At 40.0% G+C, this 13023-nt stretch overlaps 1 protein-coding gene across 2 annotated transcripts in view; it reads left to right on the top strand.

Moving 5' to 3' along the window:
• Positions 1–13023, top strand: part of FRMD6 (FERM domain containing 6) — a 38077-nt gene that overhangs the window by 12360 nt on the left and 12694 nt on the right. For both annotated transcript variants that reach the window (XM_019645672.1, XM_019645664.1), the window contains exons 5-9: positions 108–294; positions 4023–4178; positions 7589–7654; positions 8493–8561; positions 11226–11400. In XM_019645672.1, the coding sequence (XP_019501217.1) occupies positions 108–294; positions 4023–4178; positions 7589–7654; positions 8493–8561; positions 11226–11400 (653 nt within the window). The remainder of the gene's footprint in view (positions 1–107; positions 295–4022; positions 4179–7588; positions 7655–8492; positions 8562–11225; positions 11401–13023) is intronic.

Raw genomic sequence — 13023 nt, 5'->3', positions numbered from 1 at the left:
AACAGAAGAGCTCTTGTCACCAGATGGATAGCAGGATTTGGGCTCTGTTTACATGCCATTGGATTGTTCCATCAAAATGTGAGTTCTGTTTTCTTTTATTTTCCCAGTGACAGAGCAGCGCGATACTATTATTACTGGCACCTGAGAAAACAAGTTCTCCATTCTCAGTGTGTGCTCCGAGAGGAGGCCTATTTCCTGCTGGCCGCCTTTGCCCTGCAGGCCGATCTTGGGAACTTCAAAAGGAACAAGCACTACGGAAAATACTTTGAGCCAGAAGCTTACTTCCCATCTTGGGTAGGCGCTGTTTGCGGATCTTAAAGTGTTTTCTCTGCACGTTTCTGGTTCATGGTGCTCCTACTCATGTTACTTCCTGAAATGGGAACCCAGATGTTTTGTGGCCAATGAAACCTTTCATGATGCGCAAATGTAAAGTTAACTCTTGAGAGCATGGTACACGTGTGCTCTGATGTACATGGTGGTCTTATACAGTTTATGCAGGAGAAGACGGCTGTCCGCTGTAAATATAGTGCAACTTGGAATTTTCCAGCCTTCTTTTTGGCATTTACATGGCCTTGATCTTACTCTTAATTTGAGCAGCATTTCCCCCCTTTGAAAGGAGAAAAACACTACTGTTTAAAAGGTAAGATCATTCACAACTTTCCCTGAGAAAACAAACACAGGTGCTCCTCAATTTATGATGGGGTTACTTCCTAATAAACCCATTGTAAGTTGAAATGTCATGAGATGAAATGTATTTAATACAGCTAACCCATCAAACATCATAGCTTAGCCTAGCTTTCCATAAATGTGCTCAGAACACTTACGTTAGCCTACAGTTGGGCAAAATCATCTAACACAAAGCCTATTTTATGATGAAGTGTTAAATAGCTCATGGAATTTATTGAATGCCATCCTGAAAATGAAAAAGAATGGTTGTATGAGTACCCAGTATTAACGAACACAGCTGAAAGCCTGAACACAGCCTGGAGTATCTTTGAAGCACTGAACTAAAAAACAAAACAAAACAAAAAAACGCTGGTAACACAGTATACTGCAGAGTATCGTTACCCTTGTGATCGCATCCCTGACAGGCAGCTGTGGCTCCCTGCCGCTGCCCAGCATCATGAGAGAATATCATCCCATATATCGCTAGCCTGGGAAAAAATGAAAATTCCAAATTTGAAATATGGTTTCTACTAAATGCGCATCGCTTTTGCACCATCGTAAAGTTGAAAAATCATAAGTTGAATCATTGTAAGTCGAGGACCCTCTGTATAAGTAAATTCCTTGCTCCGACAGCCATCTCCTTCATTCCCAGGAGGGGAACCACCCCCTTACTTCAGCAAGAAAACTTATTCCAGCAGGAACTGTCTCACCTGTCCTTTCTCCACCCCGCCTTGTCCATATCTGCTCCCATCCTTCCTCCAGGTCTCAACTATAACTTCTCTCTCTTCTGTATCTCAAGGCTCTGCTGAAACTAACTCTTCTTCAACCAGGACATACGTTTGGTTTGCATCGCCCCATCCTCAGGAAAGAGAGGAGGAAGGGAAAAGAGCTGCCTCTTTCGCCTTCCCTTCTCAGTAAAGCTTCTTGAAACAGTAGTGTAGGTTTGACTTTCCAGCTTCTTTACTTCCCACGTGTACTCAAGCCACTTCCATCTGCCTTCTTTCCCCACCAACTCCACTCAAGGTGCTGTCCCTAAGGTCACCAGTGTCCTATACATTGCCAAATCCAGTGGACACTTTCACTTCTTTTCCTGAATTTCTCGGCTGCATTTGACACTTACTCAACCCCTGACATCCTTGGGCGATCTCATCCAAATGAATGTTTTTAATAACCACTTATATGCTGGCAACTTCCAAATGTTTCTCTCCCGTGTCCGTGAGATAGCTGTTTACCCATAGGCATCTCAAACTCAAAATGTGCCAAATCAAATTCATCTTCTTCCCATCTCAGTTCTGTGTACCCCTACTTCCGTGTTCCCAGTGTCAGCTAGTGGCCCTGCCACCCACCTGCTCACCCAGAAACTTGAGTGTCATGTGGAACTCTCCTTATCACCCTTCTTTCTCCCTGCCCCATCCAGTCAGCGGGAACATCCTCTAACATAAACACTTGATTACCCATCACCCAGCTTAAGAAATAAATTCTCTTGTATTTTTATTGTGAACTTCCTAAATGTCTGTGATGTGACCCCCCATCACTGTTCCTCTTATTTCCCGGTTCCAGCTCTCATCAGCACCGCACCCCATCACTGTGGAGGTTTGTCCCTGCTCCAGCCTTGACCCCACAGCTTGCAGATGCGTTCATTGTGCTTCTGATGTAAACCTTCAGGGGCTCCCCTGTCACCTGCCCAGGTTCCCGGGCATGACTGAGGAACTTTCCAGGATGTGGTCCCTGCCAGCCTTTCCAGCTTCCTCTCTGATTGTCCTGTACCTTGAGTTCTACGCTATAGCCATGTCCAGCAGCTCTGTGTCTCCACGCCTCCTGGGGTGGTTCACGCTGCTGCCTTTTCTTCCTCTGGTTCCTTTAACCTTTGAAGCCCCTCTCCCTGTTTGACCTGGCTAACTTCTCATCTTCCAAGACTCAACTCAGGTGTGGTTCCCTCTGGGCAGGCTGTCCAGAGGAGGCAACCCCTCCTTTGGGCTCAGTAAGACCCAGGATGTATGTGTCTCACATCTTATTTTCAAATGATCTGTTTGTCTACCAGTAAACTGTTTCTGAGTATGTTCTAAAGGACAGGCATAAATTTAATCTTCCCTGTTTCTTCAGCATTTGACATTGAGATGCTCAGTGTAAGGTTTGTTAACAGTGCTTCAGTTGTTGAAGGGCAACCACAAAAGGTGTCAAGCTTTTACATGTCAATGTGTGTTGAACGAAAATTAGCCTGTGTTTACATTCCCTAGTTGCCACTGGGTACTCACTGAACCTCGGTCATTTAAATCAGAGATTCCCAATAAGTGTGCCGTGGTATCTGAAGTGCCAGATAGCAGTGTCCTCAATCTGTGGGATCATCACAACCCCTACGTCATTGCCCTTACAAGTATTTCCTGTGTGTTCTTTGACCTGAGAAAGGTTAAAGCACTGGTTTAAATGATCTCCATGTAAAAGGCATCTAGAAAGAAAAATCTGTAATTGAAGTTCTCAGCAAACCTTGATAATTGGCCAATAATTTATCATGTTTTATTCAATAGGAAGAAACAAAATGTCGGTGTCTATAAAAACATTTTAAAACTAAAAAGTGTTCAGTTTTTTGTTCTGATGATTTTAAACACTATTCTTTTTATTCACTTTTTCTTTCCACATTTTATAATCCTATGAAATTAGCTAGAATCTTCAATCAACACCTTTCTCTTAGCCTGCAGCTCCTGGATATGCTATATATTTTTGACATCTAAAAGCTCAGGCTACTGTCTGATGAGAATATAAGCCACAATGAATTGCAATGACTATATGAAAGAAATCGTTTTCTCTTAAGTATTCAAATAGGGTGTTCATATCAGCCTCTTATGCAAAAACCAAACATGTTTCACAGAATTCCTTGCAGCTCCTCTGCCTTCTTTGGATTAACATGTAGAATCTCCCACTCTGTGGTTATAATTTTTGAAGAGGTTTAAGTAGGATTGAGAACCTGAAGATGTGCTGACAGGGGATGTATTTCACGGTACCAATAATTTTGCAAATGTCACCAAATGGTGTAGACAAAATTTTGCAAGTTTGCATGTTTTTTGTTGTTTTTCTTGGTGAGTTTAAAGCCAAGAGAACATGTTTTTCCCATTTCTTGTGACTTTTCTTCTTAGATATGCAGTACTACAGCTAAATTAAGTTTGCTGCTTCTAGTATTAGCTGGTTCAGCCTAGTAGCATAACCGATGGTGAAAGCCGTAAAAGTGGGAATTTTCTAATAGGAATTAGCCAATTTACAGGGCCTACTATAGGTCCTGTCCTTTCGTCATTTTAGGGGTGAGGGTAGTATTTACATCCCTCCAACAAATGTTGCATTGCACACCCATTGTATTCCAACAGGTTGTTTCCAAGAGAGGGAAGGACTACATCCTGAAGCACATTCCAAACATGCACAAAGATCAGTTTGCACTGACCGCTTCTGAGGCTCATCTTAAATATATCAAAGAGGCCGTCCGACTAGATGACGTCGCTGTTCATTACTACAGATTGTATAAGGTACAAAACGGCAGTGAGTCTACAGCTTTTGAGAAAAAAATACCTTCTCCATCACGAGAAGCTTTTATTGAAAGTTCTCATTTCACTTTTCAATGGGTTTTTAAAGGTGTTTCATGTAACCTGCTGTCATCATAGGTCAGTCTTGGAGTCAGTGATGCTTTTTCTTGGGCCTGGGAGCAGGATGGCATCTTTTTTAATAGTTCTAATATTGCGATAACAAGCGCCTGCAAATTGTGAACCTGGTTTTTCAGTGATAAGAAATAGTTAGTTTTCTCCTTCCCAAATCTGCATTTCTGCCTAGGGGAGTAACATCGGCAGCGTGTTTGATCAGTAATTTTAATATTCCTCAAAGTGAAGTCATACCTGCATTGTATCAATTAATAACAAGGACATCACCACAACAGCTAGCGTTTATTAAGTACTGTGTTTATGGGGCACTCTTGATCCTTTTTTCAAAACCCTCACAACAGTAAAGTAGGAACTGTAATCTTCATTTTACAGACTTGGGAACAAACTACAGACCACAAAACTAGTAAGTGGCAGAGCTAGGATTCAACCCAGGTCTACTTGAAGACAGAGCCTGTGTGCTTTCACCACTTCCTTCACTTCCTCTCTTTTGTGCCCTGTGTAGTGCTAGCCTCGGTTTTTTCCAGAGGTCAGAGGTCACACACCCAACTAAGCACTGGGACCAGGCTCTGCAGGGAATCACACAGTACTGTGTATCCTCTCTGTCTTCTCTTCCCCCTACATGCCCACTCCTCTCTCTATTTCACAAGTGTCACTTCCTTGGCGAGAACCCCTGAGTTCCCACCTACGTATATTCGGAGGTATATTCTCAAACGAAATAGGATGAAGTGGTTCACAGTGTGGTCTATTGAGCCTAACTTCTGGGATTGAATCCTAGCTTCACCTCTTACTAAGTGACCTTAGGCAAGTTACTTAATCTATCTGTGCTTTGGTTTCCCCATAGTTAAATGGGGATGGTAATATACATATCTCCGAGCTTTACTGAAGAATTGAAGGGTAGTAGGTGAAAAGTGCTTCAAACAGTGCCCAGCACATATTAAGCATCATGTTAAGCTGTTACCATTATCATTATGCTGTTATCATTATCGTTGCTATTATGCTTGTTATCATTACCATACCCTTCGTGGTAAGATTAGCATTACTAGACCATTGGAAATTGAACTGTAGTTTGGATATATTGATGGGTGATCTTCCTGGCTGATTCAGAAAACGTAGGCACCAAAGAGTGGTATTTTTTCTCTCTTCCATGCCCAAGAGATCCATTGTTAATGTCCTGTCATCTTTGAAAGTCATAATTGAGTTCTATAAGATCCCTTTAGCTAAATTCTTAAAGGACTGAGTTGTTATTTTTTTTCCTTAAGAGATTTTATTTGTAACACTTCAATTTATATGAGAAAATGCAAATAAATTACAATTTTGACAGTCGGTTTATACGTTTAAAATGTATTGGAGGTGTTAATGATGTATTGAAAAGAGTGTGGCTTTGGAATCAGATATCAGTTAGAAACCCTGCATCACTAACCATTAATACTGGGATTCTAGGCAAATATAACTATAATCCTGGGCCATCTATTAAGTGGAATAATTCTATACATTTCACACGGTTGGGCAGATTCTGTGAGATAATGAATCTGAAATAACCAGGCGGAGTACCTGGCACATTAGTGAATATTCAATAGATATGAATTACTTCTTATTTGATAGGGAAGCTTAGTATTTTATAGAATCCTTTAATGAAGTAGGTATCCCCAATTTATCTTTTGTGTGAAAATTAATCTTTCGAATTTACTTCAAGTGTGGTACTTCTACATGGCATAGAAAATTACTCTTCTTAAAATAAGATAATTAATAATGATGATGTAACTAAACAAAGTGGGGAAATAGATGTTGTTATCTCATGGGCAGAGTTTTCATTTTTTGGAGAACTCAAGTGACAGCCATTAAGACTGCTTCATTTCGGGGGTGACCGGTTAGCTCAGTTGGTTAGAGCGTGGTGCTGATAATGAACACGAAGGTTGCTGGTTTGATTCCAGCACGGGCCACTGTGAGCTGCGCCCTCCCTAAAAGAGTTAACTATGTCTTTGTAGCATGAAAGCAATGTGTAACCAATGACCATGACTGTTCCCCAGTAAAATTTAAAAAAATAAAAATTAAAAAAAAAACTGCTTCATTTCATGCCTGCTTATAAAATGGAAGTAAGGTAGACAGAGGACAGGAAACATTCTGGGGAAAAAAAATTCTGTACCCCTTTTCCAGCACTACACACCTCATACATGCACGACCAACATTTTTATGAGCACAGCCTTATTTCAGGAAGCAATCAGAATGGCCTTGAAAGGGAAATTGGCCTAAACGCATAGTGATGGATTGGTTTCACCTGTTAAACCTGTACTATATGTGCTTTTCCTTTTGTAAAAATATACAGCTGGAAAAAAATCCAGCCCAAATAGTGAAAATAGGCTGTGTCTCCTCTTTTCTATGCCAGGTGAGGTTGCATTTTCAAAAAATATTTCTTGGCCATGTTCATGGGAAAATTGGTACTAAACATCATAAAAACATGTACATATTCATTTATTGTTTCTATTGAGAAATCTCATAATGAAAATAGTCACTTAGTAATTTTATTTATCTTTTATTTTAAAAGCTTCATATTTTATATTCACTTATTACAGATTAGCACTTAAAGGATGTGCCAAATTTCTGAGTACATTCTTAATTGTACAATTTTTTTTTCCTTATGTAGTTTCCTTATTTTTTACAGTTTATAGTTTAGCTGTTAGAATATATCATATTGGCAAATAATCACTGAACTTCTTAAAAATAAGTACTTTTTTTCCAAACTAACTGAATATAAAGACTTTACAGCTTTATTAACTATCATGAGAGAAATATATAGGCTTGCCTCTAATTTTAGCTTCAGGGCTAAGATATTTATCCAATTTGAAACAGATAAAGTCTAGTGCATCTGAGAATATAACTGTGACATTAGATTCAAGATTCAAACACCTGAGAAAAAGTTAAGCATTGATGGACGATAAGAAAAAAAGAGACAAAAGCAGCAAAAATAGTCTTGTTTATTGGAGCACTCAAGAATGTAAATATTTAGAATATTGTCAGATATGAAAGTGTATTGAGTATAGTAAAAACACGAATGCCCTGAAATCTCAGGGATTTAAAAAGTATAATATACCAGTATTGATTTACTGTGTGCTTATGATTTTCTTAAAGCTTGTAGAAAACTAGGGATGCAAAAGATGAGCAAAGTTATCTGAAGTGAACATTTTTCCAGTCCTGACATTTATCTTCCTTTTTCTTTTCTTGAGCGCTGAATTGTCCATTGTAGAAGGAAAATAGACTTTTTCATACAATTTTTATTCCTGCAGGATAAAAGGGAAATTGAAGCTTCTCTGACTCTTGGATTGACCATGCGGGGAATACAGATTTTTCAGGTTAGTAAATGAGAAATCAGTGTCAAATAGTATCCACTATGTCTAACATTCACAATATGCCTGTGTGGTCCTGTGATAGGTCCACTGGTCTGTTTCTGGCCATGGATTGGTCATTACTTCCTATTTGTCTAGCACAGGTGTGGATGGTGTGAGATAGGCGAAGTGATGCCGTCTAAACCTTGACAGTAATAAGTGCTCTAACAGAGAAAACAACAAGCCAAAGAGTGGACCTCATTCATCACTAACAGATTGTTAATGTCCAAACATTTTTCTTTGTGTGTCATTGATTTTAAATATCTTCTTTTATCCTCTGGAACATTTATAATTGTGTAAAGAAAAATGACGTATTAATACAATGCCTGGCCAGACATTTTGATTTCCGTTACACTTTTGTGGTAAAGTTTGCCCCTTGAATAAGTAGGTGGGACGGTGTTATCCTACAGTCATCAACAGGGGAGAGAAAATGCTTCTTTGTGTGAGACCTAGGAAAACAGAAGGATGTCTGATCTTTGATGTAGGTAAAAGATGCAATTATGAAAGTCTGAGTGCCTTATCTCTTGAATGCCTGAGTCTTTTGGGCATTTTATTTAAATTTAAGGATAGTCCAAAAGAGGAAAGATTGTCTAAAAGGGCCAGTTAATGCAGCCTCTCAAGAACCAAAAGCTACAGAAATGTATCATTAATCCTAATTACTGTCTGCACATCTCCAAAAAGAGTTGAGGACCTCCTTCCAATTTTAATTAATGTATTTTAGTTTTCTGGGAGAGAAATTAGAGCCATTTTGGAATGTCTGTCAGTTTCATCAGTAACTCTATATGCATTATAACTCTTTCCACAGAATTTAGATGAAGAGAAACAATTACTTTATGATTTCCCCTGGACAAATGTTGGAAAGTTGGTGTTTGTGGTAAGTTTAAAATAACTGACTAAAGTAAATTACTCAGTTGGTTTTTTCTTTTGGATTTTTGTTGTTTCTTGGTTTTTTAAAACAATATCCTCCCTTGCATAAAAGTTGATATTTTTAAAAGTTGACTATGAAGATAACTAGCTTTCTAATATTCATATGCATGTACTATAATCCTTGTCACTCATCAGTAGTGGACCTAAAATTAAAGAATTTTATAGCAAAATAAATAAATAAATTTTAATTTGTGTGTCTGGTCCCCACCATACTACCTAACCTAAGTTATTCTAGTTGCAGAAGAAATGTGAGAAAAGTACAAGATAAGTTCATCACATAGAATTATTTTGTAAAGCCTGCAGCAGAGGGATTACAAAACAGAAAGCCGTAATCACAGGGTAAATTATTCTTAGTATGGGGGTTGGCCAGTTCTTTTAGAAGTTACTTCTTTTGAACAAAGAATAAAGAGTGATATAAAAAGATGTTTCTATTAATATCTGACTCTTTGAAACTCATCATTATAAAGAAAAGTCTACAATTCTTCACAGGAAAAATACTTTTCTTTTTAGAATATTAAGAATGATACTTCTTTTTTGTTAGAGCATATTTATGATTTTTCTAGCTGTTTTTCTACTTTGCCTGTTATATCCATTTTTTGGTAGGGTTCAAAAAATTACAGTTAATAATGTGTATATCTAGTGGTCATTAAAATCCACAATTTTTCTTGGTTCAGAAATTACTGAAAAAAATACACTGAGAAAGGAGGAAGATACACATGGGCTTCTCTCCCATAAGGAAGATGGCCTATATAAATAAAGAGCTATTATAATTGCCAAATAGCATTTGGGCACTGATTCCACACTCCCCTGTGAGTCAAAAGACCTGTTCCTGACTTTACATTACTTTAATTACTTGGGCACAATTCAATCTGATTTCACCTTACTCATACATTAAGTGGGGCCTGACCTGCCTCCTCCTCACTGGCTCGCTTTCATTCCAGCTCTTTGTGAAAGGCTCTGAGCTGTTTGAAAGTGAGCAAATTAATACCCCACTTGCCCCTTTCATGTCCCAAATTAAGTAGTAATAAAATGCATTTATGAAATTGAGTGTTTTGAGGGTCTTGGACTCAGTGGTTTCTGAGTGTAGTTGTGCATCAGACTCATCTGAGGAGCTCGTTTAAGATACAGATTTGGGGGGCTTGTCCTCTCCTAGAGATTTTTGATTCAGCAGATGTGGGTGGGAGACTAATCGTCAACTTTGACAAACCAGATGATTCTTCTAGCCAGCCCAAGCAGCCCTGCCTAGCTGTGTGACCTTGAGCAAGTTACTTAACCTCTCTGTGCCTTGGTTTCTTCATTTCAAATTGGGGATAATTGGCTGTCCCCCATAGACTTATTGTGAGGATTAATGAGTTAATACCTGCTTAGTGCTTATTAAGTATCAGCGATTACTGTTCTGTTGTAGCTTTGGAATCCACTGATGGTTTCTTTAAAATCAAAAGCCTGGAGGTGAAAAATTCCATCCCTGTTTGAGTTACACAAACCCATATTGCTTAGTACCGACTTTAAGTGTCCAGTTAGAATATGCCTCTATCTTTGCTTTACCTCTCCCCTCTGGCTGAGAATCATTGTGTCTGGCATATTCCTTTTTGTGGCCCTGCTGCCCTCTTCATTATTAGCAAAGTTAAAGGAATTCATAATATTCCATACCAATCAGGAACTTTGCCAACCTCTCACCCTCAACTTTGAACTTTCTGTTAATGATCCCAGACTTAAAGAATGAGATTCCTTATATCTTTACTGATAGATACTTATACTACTTATCTCTTCTTCCTCTTTCCTGTCTCATCCCTCCAACTGTTCCTGTAGCTTCCAGCTCCCTTTTTTATCCAGCTAGAGGAGTTTTATATTTTTTTCTAAACCCTAAATAGGTATCCTGTATTCACATTCATAATTCTATTTTCTTCCTACAATTTATCATAAACTGTAATTATTTGATGTGTTTATTGGCCATCTCTCCCACCAGACTGTACCTCCATGAGGGTAGGGACCTTGTCGGTCCTAGTCACTGTTATCTTTCTCGGTGCCTAGCACAGTGTTCGGTACACAGCAGCTGTTAGCTAATATTTGCATGCATTACGTTTCTAGAATTTGTTTGCCGAGTTGGGGTGCTGATATTGCATTTGAGGATGCTTTCATGATGAGCCCTTCTCTTCTCCATTATATAAATGGCCTGGATCAGCCAGAGACACCAAAGATATTCTTCAGCTGTCATACCCAGTCAGTGTTTCCCAGATGACCCTGGCTAGACTCTTCCCTGAATTTGGGGGAATCCTCTGCCCTGTCATTTTTAAAAGGGAAAACAGCAATTTATCTCCCAGCAAACTTTGGCACTTTATATAGTAAGTCCTCGCTTATCATCAGAATAGGTCCATCAACTTTAAGCAGAATGACATATAGTGAAAACAGTTTTGCGAAAGACTAATAGGTATAAACGAGAGTTAAGTTCCTATAGCATCTCCTCAGTGGTAAAACAAAACGCCGTTATTTGAGGACCTGCTGCACATCTGTTTCTAAATCTGTAGTTTTCCCTACTAAACAGAAAACGAAGGGGACCTTGGCAAATCAGAGACTTTTCTTCCCAAACCTGATTTATGCTTTCCCTCCAAAGGGTAAGAAATTTGAGATTTTGCCAGATGGATTGCCCTCGGCCAGGAAGCTCATCTACTACACGGGGTGCCCCATGCGCTCCAGGCACCTCCTGCAGCTGCTGAGCAACAGCCACCGCCTGTACATGAATCTGCAGCCTGTCCTGCGCCACATCCGGAAGCTGGAGGAAAATGAAGGTACGCAGGGTCTTGGATGGGGACAAGATGGTGACTTTGCCACCTGTGGCTCCTTACTCTATAACTGCCATGAGCTGGGGTCTTAGGGTCCTGAAGAGTGAGTCTTGGGGACCGCGCCTGTCCAGATTCAGAGTAGCATCCCTGTTTACGTCTCAGCACCATTCTAGAAGAAAGGGAGAGCCTTGAGCCCAGCAGCCACGGCACCTGCTGAAACATCTGAGATTATCCCTGTCATTCACCTGCCCCTCGAGCAGTCTCTGTAAAGTTTCCCCACCCTTCGCTCAAAAATCCTCACAAAAAGCCACCACGTGAAGATGCAGGCCGAGGTTTATCTGCATCTCAGAGCTCTGTATATACACTGACTCACCTTGGCTCTGTTTTCATGGGCAGTGTGAAACTCTGTCCAGCACAGGCAGGTCACAGAAATGCCTCCAGTCTCTCTTAATGACTGCTGGAGGCCCCCAAGTCTGGCTCAGCAAGAGTGACAAACAAAGGAGAAAAAAGTTTTTATTTGAGGATTTTATCACCCAGTCCTGTGGGGTCTTTTCCTGAGACACAGAATAGAACAGTCTGTTTGGGGCCCCAGAGTCCTGGCCCTGAAAAGGGGGACACCTTATGGTGAGGAAGAGGAAGGCAGGGATGGGACTTCTAACAGCAGGTTTCAACTTCACACATTAACCTCATGGTTAGCCCTTTATCTTGAGTTTGTGGTGCCCTGGGGTTACTCCTTTTAACACACTCCAACTTCTAATCCCCCAAAATGCTATTTTGCATGTTTGTTTATTTTCTAATGTCTTCAATTTGTTTTGCAAATTCATATGCTAATTCTTAGTAATTTGATTAGATTAGTAGATTTGAGGTGTTTGCATGATCATTAGGATGTAGATTCGTATCTTAGGTCCATGTTTGAAACACATTTTGGCCTCCCAGACCCCACCTTTCCTACAGAAACGAGACAAATGCCTGTCCTCTCATTACAAGCAAAAAACCTTATAGAGGTTTGCGCAGCTGATTGATTTCTCCCAAAAGCTGTCTCTATCTAAGTGAGACCCAGTTTGGAGATGTCACAGTAATTTAAGAAATGATTAGAACATGAATCATCTCCCACTGTCTGCCACCAAACTGCATCTGTCTTCTGAGAGAATTGATGAAACTGTCAGGCGTATTGGCTTCTTTCACTACCAGACTGCCAGCTCTTCCCCACATGAGTCATTGATATAACAAATGCGTCTTTCCCATGCTGACATGAATATTCAGAGGAATTCAGACGGAGTGCCAAGGAAACGTGTGAGCGTAGGTGACTTACTTAAGTGCAGAGGTCATCATCTGCCAAGTCAGCCTCATTCCTGATTGGTGCCTTGAGAAGTTCATTCATTCCATCCACTCCCTGCTAGCAGCATTTCAGTAAATTCTTGTTTAGGTGACCCTAATGGAAGCTCTTCAGAGCCTAAAAGAATTAATAAACCTCCCTTATAGGTCTAAGGCAGCGGTTCTCAACCTGTGGGTCGCGACCCCTTTGGGGGTCGAACAACCCTTTCACAGGGGTCGCCTAAGACCATCGGAAAACAAAAAGATATTTACATGACGATTCATAACAGTAGCAAAATTACAGTTATAGAGTAG

Source organism: Hipposideros armiger, unplaced genomic scaffold (assembly GCF_001890085.2).
Source record: "Hipposideros armiger isolate ML-2016 unplaced genomic scaffold, ASM189008v1 scaffold_5, whole genome shotgun sequence".
Classification (NCBI taxonomy): Eukaryota; Metazoa; Chordata; class Mammalia; order Chiroptera; family Hipposideridae; genus Hipposideros; species Hipposideros armiger.
Note: the sequence above shows the minus strand (reverse complement) of the source record. Positions and strands in the feature narration are given on the sequence as shown.